Source organism: Engystomops pustulosus, chromosome 10, assembly GCF_040894005.1.
Source record: "Engystomops pustulosus chromosome 10, aEngPut4.maternal, whole genome shotgun sequence".
In the NCBI taxonomy this organism is placed as follows: domain Eukaryota; kingdom Metazoa; phylum Chordata; class Amphibia; order Anura; family Leptodactylidae; genus Engystomops; species Engystomops pustulosus.
In genome coordinates, this window is record NC_092420.1 from 14,708,589 (window position 1) to 14,721,700 (window position 13,112).

The 13,112-nt window shown below is 43.5% G+C and overlaps 1 protein-coding gene and 1 non-coding gene across 12 annotated transcripts in view; both read right to left on the reverse strand.

Moving 5' to 3' along the window:
- The window catches only part of MITF (melanocyte inducing transcription factor), a 178,537-nt gene extending 173,896 nt beyond the window's left edge, over positions 1-4,641 (reverse strand). For 7 of the 11 annotated variants that reach the window (XM_072128675.1, XM_072128682.1, XM_072128674.1 and 4 more), the window contains exon 1: positions 4,433-4,640. In XM_072128675.1, the coding sequence (XP_071984776.1) occupies positions 4,433-4,536 (104 nt within the window). In that variant the 5' untranslated portion in view covers positions 4,537-4,640. Of the gene's footprint in view, positions 1-4,432 lie in introns of all 11 variants that reach the window. The other 4 variants (XM_072128673.1, XM_072128670.1, XM_072128683.1 and 1 more) reach the window with 2 other exon arrangements.
- An 8,038-nt stretch (positions 4,642-12,679) lies between these two features.
- On the reverse strand, positions 12,680-12,752 carry TRNAR-CCG (transfer RNA arginine (anticodon CCG)). Its single transcript has one exon. It is a non-coding gene; the product is annotated as a tRNA-Arg (tRNA).
- Positions 12,753-13,112: the final 360 nt, after the last annotated feature.

Genomic DNA, 13,112 nt, shown 5'->3' on the forward strand with positions numbered 1-13,112 from the left:
TCTGGTCTGTGGTCTAATATTAATATATAGATAGGGTTCTAATTTTAATATACAGGTCTGTTGGGTATAATATTAACATAAGGGTCTGGGGTCTAATATTAATATAAGGTTCTGGTCTGCAGTCTAATATTATTGTAAGCGTCTGGTGTCAATTTATTAATACAGACAGTCCCTGGGTTATGTACAAGATAGGTTCCAGCTGTTTATTGTAGTCTATGGTTAAAGTACAGTAAATTACCATTTGCCAGGGGTGCGGTTGTAACTAGGGGTTGTCTGTAAGTCGGGTGCTCTTAAGAAGGGGACCGCCTGTATAGGGATCTGGTGTGAGGTCTAATATCAATATAAGGGTCTGGGGTCTAATATCAATATAAGGGTCTGGGTCTAATATTAATATAAGGGTCTGGGGTCTAATAACAATATAAGGGTCTGGGTCTAATATTAATATAAGGGTCAGATCTGGAGTCTAATACCGCATCTAAATTTATTTAGTGCCCCTTTTATACAAGCAAGAGCTCACAAAAACGCCACCCCCATTTTACCTATCGCCCTGTGAAGGACTCTCCCAGACTTGGATCTCTCTTGTTGGACCCCCTGGGGTATACAGCGCCCATATTACCACGTTACCTCTCTGTGACTCACTCACTGATACTGAAAGTGATTTCCTGGTAATACATTGTTGCGGTATTACTGTAATATTGTATGTGGGTTATTCACCAAGCTTTTCACTGCCCCTGAAAGGACTATAAATCTATAAATCTCCATTTCTTCCCTGTGGATTATTTCTTAGTGCTGTGTGTCAGTCTACACTGCAGCCCTGGTATTATATTCATTGTATTGTAGGGTGAACAGTGTTATACTGTATTGTACATGTACAGCCCTACAGAATATGATGGCGCTATATAAATATGACTATTATAATAATAATAATAATTATTATTATTACATGTAAAAATGCTCCCTTTGAATAGCTTTATTTATAAAAAAAAAAAACAAAAACAACAAAACAACCCGCTCAGTAAGATCTAATAAGTTACATCACTATAATGGAAAATCTAATTTGGTTTTGTCATGTGGAGGGCATTAGTCCCACAATGTAGAGGCCTTTATGTATCTACATCCATCAATCTCTAGATGGTCAGTAGGGGGCACAACCTCTCGGACCTCCATACCTCACATCCCGTTATCTCACTTTCCTGAATGACAGAAAGACTTGCATACAGATAACATTCTTAAAGGGATATTCCAGAATATCAATATTGGACATTTATCCTTAGCATAGGATTCGTACTGGAGAACGCCTTTAAAGGACATCTACCACCAGGATGAAGGATTGTAAACCAAGCACACTGACATACTGGTGCGTGCCCCGTCTTGCAGGATCTGATCTTCTTGGAGCTTCTTAAGCTCTTGTTTTTACAAAAGGGCTCCAGGCTTCATCTATGGAACATCTCAGGCTCATTTGCATAATGTCCCGCTAGCCGGGTGTTGGCGCCGGGCCTGCTAAGAAGCTAAAAGAAGAGCAGCTCCTGCCAGAGGGGGCCCACACCTGTATGTCAGTGTGCTTGGTTTGCAATCCTTCATCCTGGTGGTAGCTGTCCCTTAAGTTCTGACCTAATTCTGCTCATATTTGAGAGTTTTATACAACTTGATCCAGTCCGGACGATGCTACGTGATTATCATTCAACTGCAAAAAATCACTCTGAGGGTTTGTGACAATGTGTCAGTGCAAGTTAAATGCTTTAAAGGAGTTGCAAAAGGTTTAATAGTTACAGTTCATCACTTACTTATCAATGGGGGTCCTACTGCTGATCACATGAATGAGGGTCACATCCTCCCTGAATGCCCTGTCCATCACAGATGGATGGAAAGACAGTGCCCAACCTGCCGCTCATTCATATTGGGAGCAAATAACCCAATGCGCCAAAAAGTCTAAAAACATGCATCAGACTGAGATAAATCTGTCCCATAGGTATAATATAAATATATATAGACATAGATTTGAGATGATATTAGATAGATAGATAGATAGATAGATAGATAGATAGATAGATAGATGATAGATATGAGATAGATAGATAGATAGATAGAGAGATATGAGATAGATATGAGATAGATATGAGATAGATATGAGATAGATATGAGATAGATATGAGATAGATATGGGATAGATAGATATGAGATAGATAGATAGATAGATAGATAGATAGATAGATAGATAGGAGATAGATAGATAGATATGAGATAGATAGATAGATAGATATGAGATAGATAGATAGATAGATAGATAGATAGATAGATATGAGATAGATAGATAGATATGAGATAGATAGATAGATATGAGATAGATAGATAGATAGGAGATAGCTATGAGATAGATAGATAGATAGATATGAGATAGATATGAGATAGATATGAGATAGATATGAGATAGATATGAGATAGATATGAGATAGATAGATAGATAAATGATGAAAAAGCAGCACAAAAATAGGTGAAAAAAACTGTGGTTTTAATCCATAGAAGACAACGTTTCGGCTCGTATACACGTGAGCCTTTCTCAAGTTGAGAAAGGCTCACGTGTATACGAGCCGAAACGTCGTCTTCTATGGATTAAAACCACAGTTTTTTTCACCTATTTTTGTGCTGCTTTTTCATCATTTGTTATTTGGAGGGTCCTTCTTTTTGCCCGGACCCATTACGGCTTTGCACACAACTAGATTTTGCTGTTTTCCTGGGATAACTGCTGTGCTGCTTGGACTTTCCTTTTCTCTAGATAGATAGATAGACAGACAGACAGACAGACAGACAGACAGATAGATAGATATGGGATAGATAGATAGATATGAGATAGATAGATATGAGATAGATAGATAGATAGATAGATAGATAGATAGATAGATAGATAGATAGATATGGGATAGATAGATAGATAGATAGATAGATAGATAGATAGATAGATAGATAGATAGATATGGGATAGATAGATAGATATGAGATAGATAGACAGACAGACAGATAGACTGATAGATAGATATGGGATAGATAGATAGATATGAGATAGATAGATAGATATGAGATAGATAGATAGATATGAGATAGATAGATAGATATGAGATAGATAGATAGATATGAGATAGATAGATAGATATGAGATAGATAGATAGATATGAGATAGATAGATAGATATGAGATAGATAGATAGATAGATATGGGATAGATAGATAGATAGATAGATAGATAGATAGATAGATATGGATCTTCTCCCTATTTCTTTCTGTTTCCTTTGTGTGAAAGCTCCATTGATTCCAGCAAATAATCCAGAACAATTAAAAAAAAAAATGAAAGGTGAGGTCACTGCCCCCTGTCCCCTCATCACAAAGGTCCCACAAAGGACACAATGGCACAACAAAGCTTCGGAACATGTTCTAGATATAGATCTCTATTGTCCTCCGGTGACTAGTAGATGCCACAGCTCTATGGATAGGGCAGGTTGCACGCACCTGGCATGGGCAGCGGAGACAGAACTGAGCGGAGGTTTTCCATAGGACGGCACATGACCGCAGCCTTAGAAAGTTACATGACAAACTCAGCTCAGCTACATCAGGAGATTCAGTAGCAAGTAATCAGATGCCAGTTACTTTCCCCATACCTCAGTGCTATTATTTGGTTGGCACTGCCCACAATATGGCTGCCCCCAGTAATTGCAGGTGTCCTCTTAAAGGCTTCATGGAATGTGCATGATTAAAGGGGCGGCAATACCTACAAAGCTAATAGTAATAATCAACCCCACTAGTTCTCTCTCAATGTTACCATCCTCCCCTGAAAGGATCAAGTAGTCCAAACATCCGAATTTATCCACCAACTTACTAAAGTGTCGCTACATATTCCTTTTAGTGTTTTTAGAATTTTTTTTTTTTTAGTAGTGACGGAATGAAATGGTTAATACTGGCCCCATATGTCCCTGGTGGACGGAGGTGAATATGTGCAGGTCCCCTTTAAATGCTGAAGAATAGCTGAGCCATGGAGTTACAGTGTATAATAGAGATGACTACCCCTGCTGTCCAAGAGGTTCCGCAGCAGCAGATATCCAGATATCCCAAACTTTTTTTCCTTCCCACAAAGACTGACTTTCTCCGCATTATCCCTAAATTCCCAGACGGAAGCAGTGAATGTGTCCTTCCATACACAGCAGAACATTCTGCATTTCCATTGCCCCCCATATACAATGCAGATCCCAGCACAGAACTTCTCTGCACAGGGGAACAATCCAGACTCTCTCCCACCATTCCTAATATGGAATCCATGTCACATGGAAAGATGACAAGATACAATGTTGCAAAACACAAGACAGAGAGATACAATAATGTTTCCAGGAGCCATCAGATACAATGTGGCAGGGAGGGGGCAGCACAGCTGTCCAGATGCCACTGACCTGTAATTCAGAGGTTGGCTCTTCAGCTCGTAGTAGGTCTTGGGCTCTTCTTGAAAGTCTTCTCCAACCTCAAAGTCAGGTACAATCCCTGATTCGGCCTGCATGTCTCCAGCAGCAGAGTGCAGGCTGCTCCTCTCCCGGGGTCTGAGCGCTGACAGTCCTGAGCTCTGCCCTGTCCCTGCCTGCACTGCACTCACTACACTGACAGCTCCCGGATGTGGCCTCTGCGCCTCAGTGCTGCCATCTAGTGGACACACTCCTGCAATACACTATTCAATACACTCAACTTTCCATAACTTTCCTATAACAAGCAACTTACATTTCCACCTATCTATCTATCTATCTATCTATCTATCTATCTATCTATCATCTACAGTTAGGGTCAGAAATATTTGGACAGTGACACAAGTTTTGTTATTTTAGCTGTTTACAAAAAACATGTTCAGAAATACAATTATATATATAATATGGGCTGAAAGTGCACACTCCCAGCTGCAATATGAGAGTTTCCACATCCAAATCGGAGAAAGGGTTTAGGAATCATAGCTCTGTAATGCATAGCCTCCTCTTTTTTAAGGGACCAAAAGTAATTGGACAATGGACTCTAAGGGCTGCAATTAACTCTGAAGGTGTCTCCCTTATTAACCTGTAATCAATGAAGTAGTTAAAAGGTCTGGGGTTGATTCCAGGTGTGTGGTTTTGCATTTGGAAGCTGTAGCTGTGACCAGACAACATGCGGTCAAAGGAACTCTCAATTGAAGTCCAGAACACTCTCAGTGAAGTCCAGAACACTCTCAGTGAAGTCCAGAACACTCTCAGTGAAGTAGGTGGATCTGTCTCTAAGTCAGCAGTAAAGAGAAGACTCCATGAAAGTAAATACAAAGGGTTCACATCTAGATGCAAACCATCAATTCCAAAAATAGACAGGCCAGAGTTAAATTTGCCAAAAAACACCTCAAGAAGCCGGCTCAGTTCTGGAAAAGTATTCTATGGACAGATGAGACAAAGATCAACCTGTACCAGAATGATGGGAAGAAAAAAGTTTGGAGAAGAAAGGGAACGGCACATGATCCAAGGCGCACCACATCCTCTGTAAAACATGGTGGAGGCAACGTGAAGGCATGGGCATGCATGGCTTTCAATGGCACTGGGTCACTTGTGTTTATTGATGACATAACAGCAGACAAGAGGAGCCGGATGAATTCTGAAGTGCACCGGGATATACTTTCAGCCCAGATTCAGCCAAATGCTGCAAAGTTGATCGGACGGCGCTTCATAGTACAGATGGACAATGACCCCAAGCATACAGCCAAAGCTACCCAGGAGTTCATGAGTGCAAAAAAGTGGAACATTGTGCAATGGCCAAGTCAATCACCAGATCTTAACCCAATTGAGCTGCATTTCACTTGCTCAAATCCAGACTTAAGATGGAAAGACCCACAAACAAGCAGGACCTGAAGGCTGCGGCTGTAAAGGCCTGGCAAAGCATTAAGAAGGAGGAAACCCAGCGTTTGGTGATGTCCATGGGTTCCAGACTTAAGGCAGTGATTGCCTCCAAAGGATTCGCAACAAAATATTGAAAATAAAAATATTTTGTTTGGGTTATGTTTATTTGTCCAATTACTTTTGAGCTCCTAAAATGTGGAGTGTTTGTAAAGAAATGTGTACAATTCCTACATTTTCTATCAGATATTTTTGTTCAACCCTTCAAATTAAACGTTACAATCTGCACTTGAATTCTGTTGTAGAGGTTTCATTTCAAAACTGCACAAGTTCAAGTGCATGATTTTTGGTTGTATTTTAGTGACTTTTTGGGCGCATTTGAGTATTTGCACATTTTTTTGCACCTTTTTCCAGCAGTTCACCGCCCTATAAAGTAAACCTTATTTGAGACTAATAATGGAACAAGATTCAAAAAAGGTGACAGAACGTTCAGGGCTTCATTTTTGCACAAAAAAGTAACTGCTTGTACAATGTCCGGATCACATTGTGATGTAACTGCAGGGACTAAAAGTTACAGATATGAGTCTTTTATTATAATGTACAGGAAATGGAGACTGATAATATTCTCAGATCTGTACAATAAGACAATAATCACTCCCAGAGATGATCCCATAGACAATGATGAAGTCGTTACTGGAGAGATTTTACATTTTAAAACTGCTCTGAAGTATTTTCCATGTTGCATAGAGGGAATTCTTCATTTGGGAACCTAAAATGTATGTTTTTAGTAATGAAAAGTGAATTTTTTTGGAAGTGCAGCTGCTCAGAGTTGGTGCATTTTGTGCCCTTTTTGCGGCTTCTTAGGCGCAAATTAGTGATAGATCCGGTGCAAACATCTGTATAGCAGCCGCTCACTATGTCAGATAAGGCGCAGGGACTCAAAACCACTAAGTGCCGGACTTTGCCGTGTGTCAGAAAATGACGCAAAAAAGCGTCAAATCAATGAACTGCGCCAGATTATTGTGCAAAAAATGCTAGAAACAGTCTAAAAACGTTATCAACTCATAAATTGAAAAAGTTGTGTGAACTATATAAATTCAGAAGGTAGAACACATACAACACCAGAACCATGTTAAATACAGCACCAGACCCAAGATCATAGATACATCCTCTTTCCATACATGTATAGCATGTAAGATCAGTTTATTAATACAGCACCTGAACCTAGTTCAGTAAATAAATGCAGCACCGGAACCATGCTTTTTTCCTTGTCTTTATGCTGCACTTGCACAGCACAGCATAGAGGCAGGGTCCAATACTCACCTTTCCGGACTCCCTGAAAGCAGAGCTCCTTGCTGCACAGACCGGCTCTGAAGCCGAGACATATGATGAAGTCATCACATTGCGTGTGCCGGCTTAAGAGCTGATGCATACAGCGGGAAGTACAGAAGCAAAAAGAAGGCTGCTGGCGTTGCTGCATGGGAGTGAGGAAAGGTGAGGGTTTCCCCCCCCCCCCCACATTGGAATAGGGGAGGGACAAGGGCTACTGGGGAGCAGTGCGGGGGCTCTGGCCACTGGGGGAACTGTGGCTACTTGGGGACAGTGTGGGGGCTCTGGCTACTGGGGGAACTGTGGCTACTTGGGGACAGTGTGGGGGCTCTGGCTACTGGGGGAACTGTGACTACTTGGGGACAGTGTGGGGGCTCTGGCTACTGGGGGAACTGTGGCTACTTGGGGACAGTGTGGGGGCTCTGGCTACTGGGGGAATTGTGACTACTTGGGGACAGTGTGGGGGCTCTGGCTACTGAGGGAACAGTGTGGGGGCTCTGGCTACTTGGGAACAGTGTGGGGGCTTTGGCTACTGGGGAGCAGTGTGGCAGCTCTGGCTACTGGGGGGCAGTGCGGAGGCTCTGGCTACTGGGGGAACTGTGGCTACTTGGGGACAGTGTGGGGGTCCTGGCTACTGAGGGGCAGTGTGGCAGCTCTGGCTACTGGGGAGCAGTGTGGCAGCTCTGGCTACTGGGGGGCAGTGTGGCAGCTCTGGCTACTGGGGAGCAGTGTGGCAGCTCTGGCTACTGGGGGGCAGTGCGGGGGCTCTGGCTACTGGGGGAACTGTGGCTACTTGGGGAGCAGTGCGGGGGCTCTGGCTACTGGGGGAACTGTGGCTACTGGGGGGCAGTGTGGCAGCTCTGGCTACTGAGGAGCAGTGTAGCAGCTCTGGCTACTGGGGAGCAGTGTGGCAGCTCTGGCTACTGGGGGGCAGTGTGGCAGCTCTGGTTACTGGGGGGCAGTGTGGCAGCTCTGGCTACTGGGGAGCAGTGTGGCAGCTCTGGCTACTGGGGAGCAGTGTGGCAGCTCTGGCTACTGGGGAGCAGCGTGGCAGCTCTGGCTACTGGCGGGCATTGTAAGGTCACTGGCTAGAGGGGGCACTATGGCTACTTGGGGGCAGTGTATCTACTGTGGGGGGAATGGGGGGTCTGGCTACTGGGGGCACTGTGACTATGGGGGCAGAGTGGGGGCTCTGGCTGCTGTGCAGGACAATTTAGTCACACATTCGTCCACCAGTGATAAAACTTCCCCGTGGCGGTAATACCATTATGTACGGACCTATCCAATATGGCGGCATATGAGACACCTGCATAGGCTTTGGACCTGACACCCGCTACACCTACTAAGATGAGGACCTGCAGTACTGTGTATATAGGGGGTCATTCATCTGTCCCCCCTCCCTGCCCTGGGCTCTTTTTGCACCTCAAATGAATATTTTTCTGCACCTTATTTGTCTTTGTAGTCTCGGCTCTTTGTCAAATGCTGATTTTTAGCCACAAATTTTCATGTCTTTTTATTCATACTCCTACCACTGTCTTTCCTACTTATGGTCAGGACTGGAGAGTTTTTGCTCCATTATTTGCGCCTTTTTAGAGGCAAAACAATATTATATTAGGCACAAACATCTGGAAGCAGGAAAAATATTAGGTTAGTGCACAGCGACCTCCAGCGCTCCTGAAGAAAGGCACAGAAAATTGTTCAAATACACCAATGCACCCAAAAAGTCACTTAAATACAACCAAAAAATGTGCATCACACATGTGCCCCATAGAGGTAGAGGGCTGTGCGGGGCTCACTAATCAGGAGACATGTGCCTGCTGTGCCCATGGGCAGATCTAACATTTACCTGTTGTGTTTGTGTGTGGCTCTAGCTCAGCTTCATTATAATATACATAGGCACAGAAGGTTCGTGACTTGGCAGAAAAGTCAAGACTAGGAAGAGGGAAAGAAATATCTGCAGTGTGTCCATAAAGATAAGATAGAGATATAAGATAGATAGGAGATAGATAGATTTATTCCGGAGTGCGGCCTCTTCCCTGGATGTAGATAGATAGGAGGACATTTATCATACGCTGGGGTGAACCTAAACTCTCTACTGCCTGATGTGAGCTATAGAACGGCACCTCCAACCAATCCAGTAGTAATATATTGGGTAAAATTTTAAGTAAGTTGGCTCTTCATACAGTGGGGCACATTTACTAAGGGTCCGCGGACCGCAATTTCGTCGGGTTACCCAACGATTTCCGTGTTGTGCCGCATCTAACTGGGGCAATCTCGCCGACTTCTTTCATGTGACGCAAATTGGGGGCGTGGCCGTTGGACAACCCGCCAGATTCGGACTATGCGTGGGATTTTCAATTCAAATTGTGTCACAAGACACGCACTTACATGCACCGCGAAGAAGAAGATGAAATCTGGCGTATCTCAGCGGGGAAGCGACACATGCAGGATCTCGTGCGCACGAGCTACGTGAATCACGTCGGACCGTCCGGATCAGGGATCGCAACAGGACCGGGTAAGTAAATGTGCCCCAGTGTCTCACACCCGTGCTGAAATCTGGGAGTGTTTTGTAGTAGGTGGCTGCCCCCCTAATGCTGCCCCCTAGGGCCGATTTTAGACACAGTGGGGCCCTGGGCAAAAGTAAAAGTGGGGCCCCCAAATAAAACAATTTTATGAGCAGATACAGTCAGTAAGAGGCTCCTTTATCCCTGCACAATAATACAGGGGGCCCTTTAGGACAGGGGGCCCTGAGCAAATACCCAGTTTGCTGTCCCCTAACACCGGCCCTGGCTGCCCCCATCTTGCTGCAGGTGGTGCGGCCTGTGGTAAGAGGCTCAGTTCACTTCATAGCTGGTGTACCCTGGCTGATAAATCCCGGCATGCGTTGTACCGGCAGGGGCCTTTGCTGGGGTAGAACGGGTGCAGGCTATAGGCAGTGCGCAGGCAGGAGATGGATAGATATGAGATAAATAATTAGATAGATGAAAGAGAAGATAATAGAGCATTGTGGGAACACTGGATGGATTTACGTTCCACATATTTCAGAATACACCAATGCAACCAGATTAGTCCGCAGCCCCATAAATCCTGGCGTGTAATAACATGAGGCAATGATCACATGACCCTGATGATGAGGAAGATGATGTATGTATAGGACTGGTCACGTGTTTGGAGAAATGAAAAGAGGATCTACGAAATTATAGGTAACGTGTATCATAACCCGGGTATACATCATAGATACTACCACCTCATTGCAGCGCCCCCTGGTGGGAGAGCAGGTCTTTGGGTAATACAGCCAGAAAGGTAAGGGGCCCCTTATATGATAGTGATAGGATGCGGTCACCAGCAATAATGTCTTATAACGGGCGTCAGAGGTGTAACCTGAATCTCCCTGACCCCAAAGCAGAATCTCTATCAGACCATGTTGCATTTTGATGACAGTATTTAGGGAAAAGACACCTTAAAGGGGTTGTCCACACCTGACCATGGGTAGTTTATAGTATTTCAACTAAGCTCCTTTCATTCTATACAACTGAGATGCAGTACCGCCACACACCATAGTCAGGTGTGGCGCTATTATTACAACATAGCAGCCATGTTTTACAACCTCCTGACAACCCCTTTAAGTCTCCTGAATCCATTGAATGACTACGGCAGAGAAATAAGGAGGGGACAGGAGAAGGCCAGGGGGATTAAGTATTGCTAAGATATGGATATTACACTGACTTTATGGTGCCAATATTTCAAAATCCTGGAAATTTTCTTCAAGGGGGAAAATAAAGGCAACTTCTGTAAAAATCCAAACAAAGGGGCAACAAAGGGAAGCGCTGGGGCTGCACATGACTTGCTGAAATTTTGCTCTATCCTCAGGCAACCAAAAGTCCCAAACAAAAATTTCAGGACAATTAAAGGGATATTAGAGGTGGGGCTTATGAACATTTGCATAAAAGGGATATTTTCTTACTTAAAGTGCAATTCTGGTTACTCTTTTTTTATAATTAAATATTCTGTTTTTTTTCTTATATAGTCTCTATATCAATTTCTTATGTTTTTTAAGATCTCCGTTTGCTGTCACTGGATGTAAAACTGCTCAGGACACTTATTGGTGAAGTAGATTGTAACTACAACTGAACAACTACAAAGGCAAAATTGTATCCACTGGAAATAAACTGGGATAACTTCTATTCAACTCATAGATCCAGGCACCGGGACTGTGGTAATCTTCTTATATTTGTTATCCATGGCCTCCTTCCTTCTAAAATCAACATGGAAAATTATGCTAATGAGAATGAGGACTCCTGGGGACATGATCAGAGGACCATTGTGCTGTAGCTTTACAGGCTGTTATACTGTTTCCCCCTCCCCCCTCCGCCTTATGTAATCTCAAGGGGAGAGGGGAAGTGCTTCTGCACAGTGTAACAGCCTGTGAAGCTACAGCAATGGGAGGTTCTGGAAACATTCTCATATTAGCATAATTGTAATTGTAAGTTGATTTTAGAAGAAATGGGGCCAGGGATAACAAATATAAGAAAATGGGGGCAGATTATTTCACATTTTTGTGCATTTTTCCAGCAGTACGTTGGAGCTCGCCATGTAGCAGATCCTGGTTGACTAATGAGTTTTTGTATTTTTCCTGCTTCCAGATGTTTGCACCTGATTTAACACTGATTTGCACATAAAAGGGAGCAAATAATTGCAAAAAAATACTCCAGTCCTGACAATGCGTGCAAAAGACAATGGGAAAAGTTACGCAAAAATTTGCACCTGAAAAGGCTCAAAAAGAGGTGCAAAAAAAAAACTCAGGAACAGGGCGATGCCCAAAGTAAGGCTACATTCACACAACAGTGTGCCCGCCATACCGTAGCACGGTGGGAACATGTCGGCGCCCGGGAGAGGAGGAGGGAGTGAGTGCTCTTCTCCGTAGTAATATATACGCCCCTCTCCGTAGTAATATATGGTGCAAGGCGCCGTATTACGGGGAAGGATAGGACATGTATTATCTTTCTCCCGGCTACGGGACGGTACGGTGCCGCACGTGCTGCACGCTTACCGCTCCCGTACGGTGCCGTGCGTCCATTGCCGTCTATGCGGGACGTATATACGACGTATATACTTTGTCCGTATATATGTTCCCCCATACGTCCGTGTGAATGCAGCCTTAGTGTAACTTATATGTCATGCCTGATATCCATGGAATATTTCCTTTAAGGACATTCCTGCTAAATTGGGCAACAATGGATACACTCATTCATTTAGCTAAATTATTGAACCAATATGATCCTTCAGTCCAAGTAGGGACTTGCCCACTTAGGGATAATGATTAGACAGGCCACGCCCATTTTTGCTAGGAGGGATTTAAAAATTAGCAAGCTACTTTTAGGAAATTTGTGAAATGCCCTGGTAAATTTTGCAAAGATGTCAAAGCCTCACAAATCTGCCCAACTAATTTAGTTGTGCATTGATGCAACAAAGTAACGACCCAGATGGGACTTGAACCCACAATCTTCAGCTCCGGAGGCTGACGCCTTATCCATTAGGCCACTGGGCCCTTGTGTTTTAACCCTTCCCCCGGTGTCTTGGATACAATGTACACAGTCTCCGCAGTCTCTGAATTCCTTGTTTCTATGACTTGTTGCAGCTCAGTTGTAAAGAAATAGATGGAATCTAGATGCAATACCAGGGACGGCCCATGGTCAGGTGTGGCGCTGTTTTGGGAAAAATCTGCCATATTTTTTAGCTTTTTCTGGGAAAAAAATCTGCCATATTTTTTAGCTTTTTTTGGGAAAAAAATCAGCCATAATTTTTAGCTGTTTTGGGAAAAAAATCAGCCATATTTTTTAGACGAACCCTTTAAGTCTTTTTCTTTTAATGGAAAAATATAAAGAATTGAGCCAGAAATACTCATTTA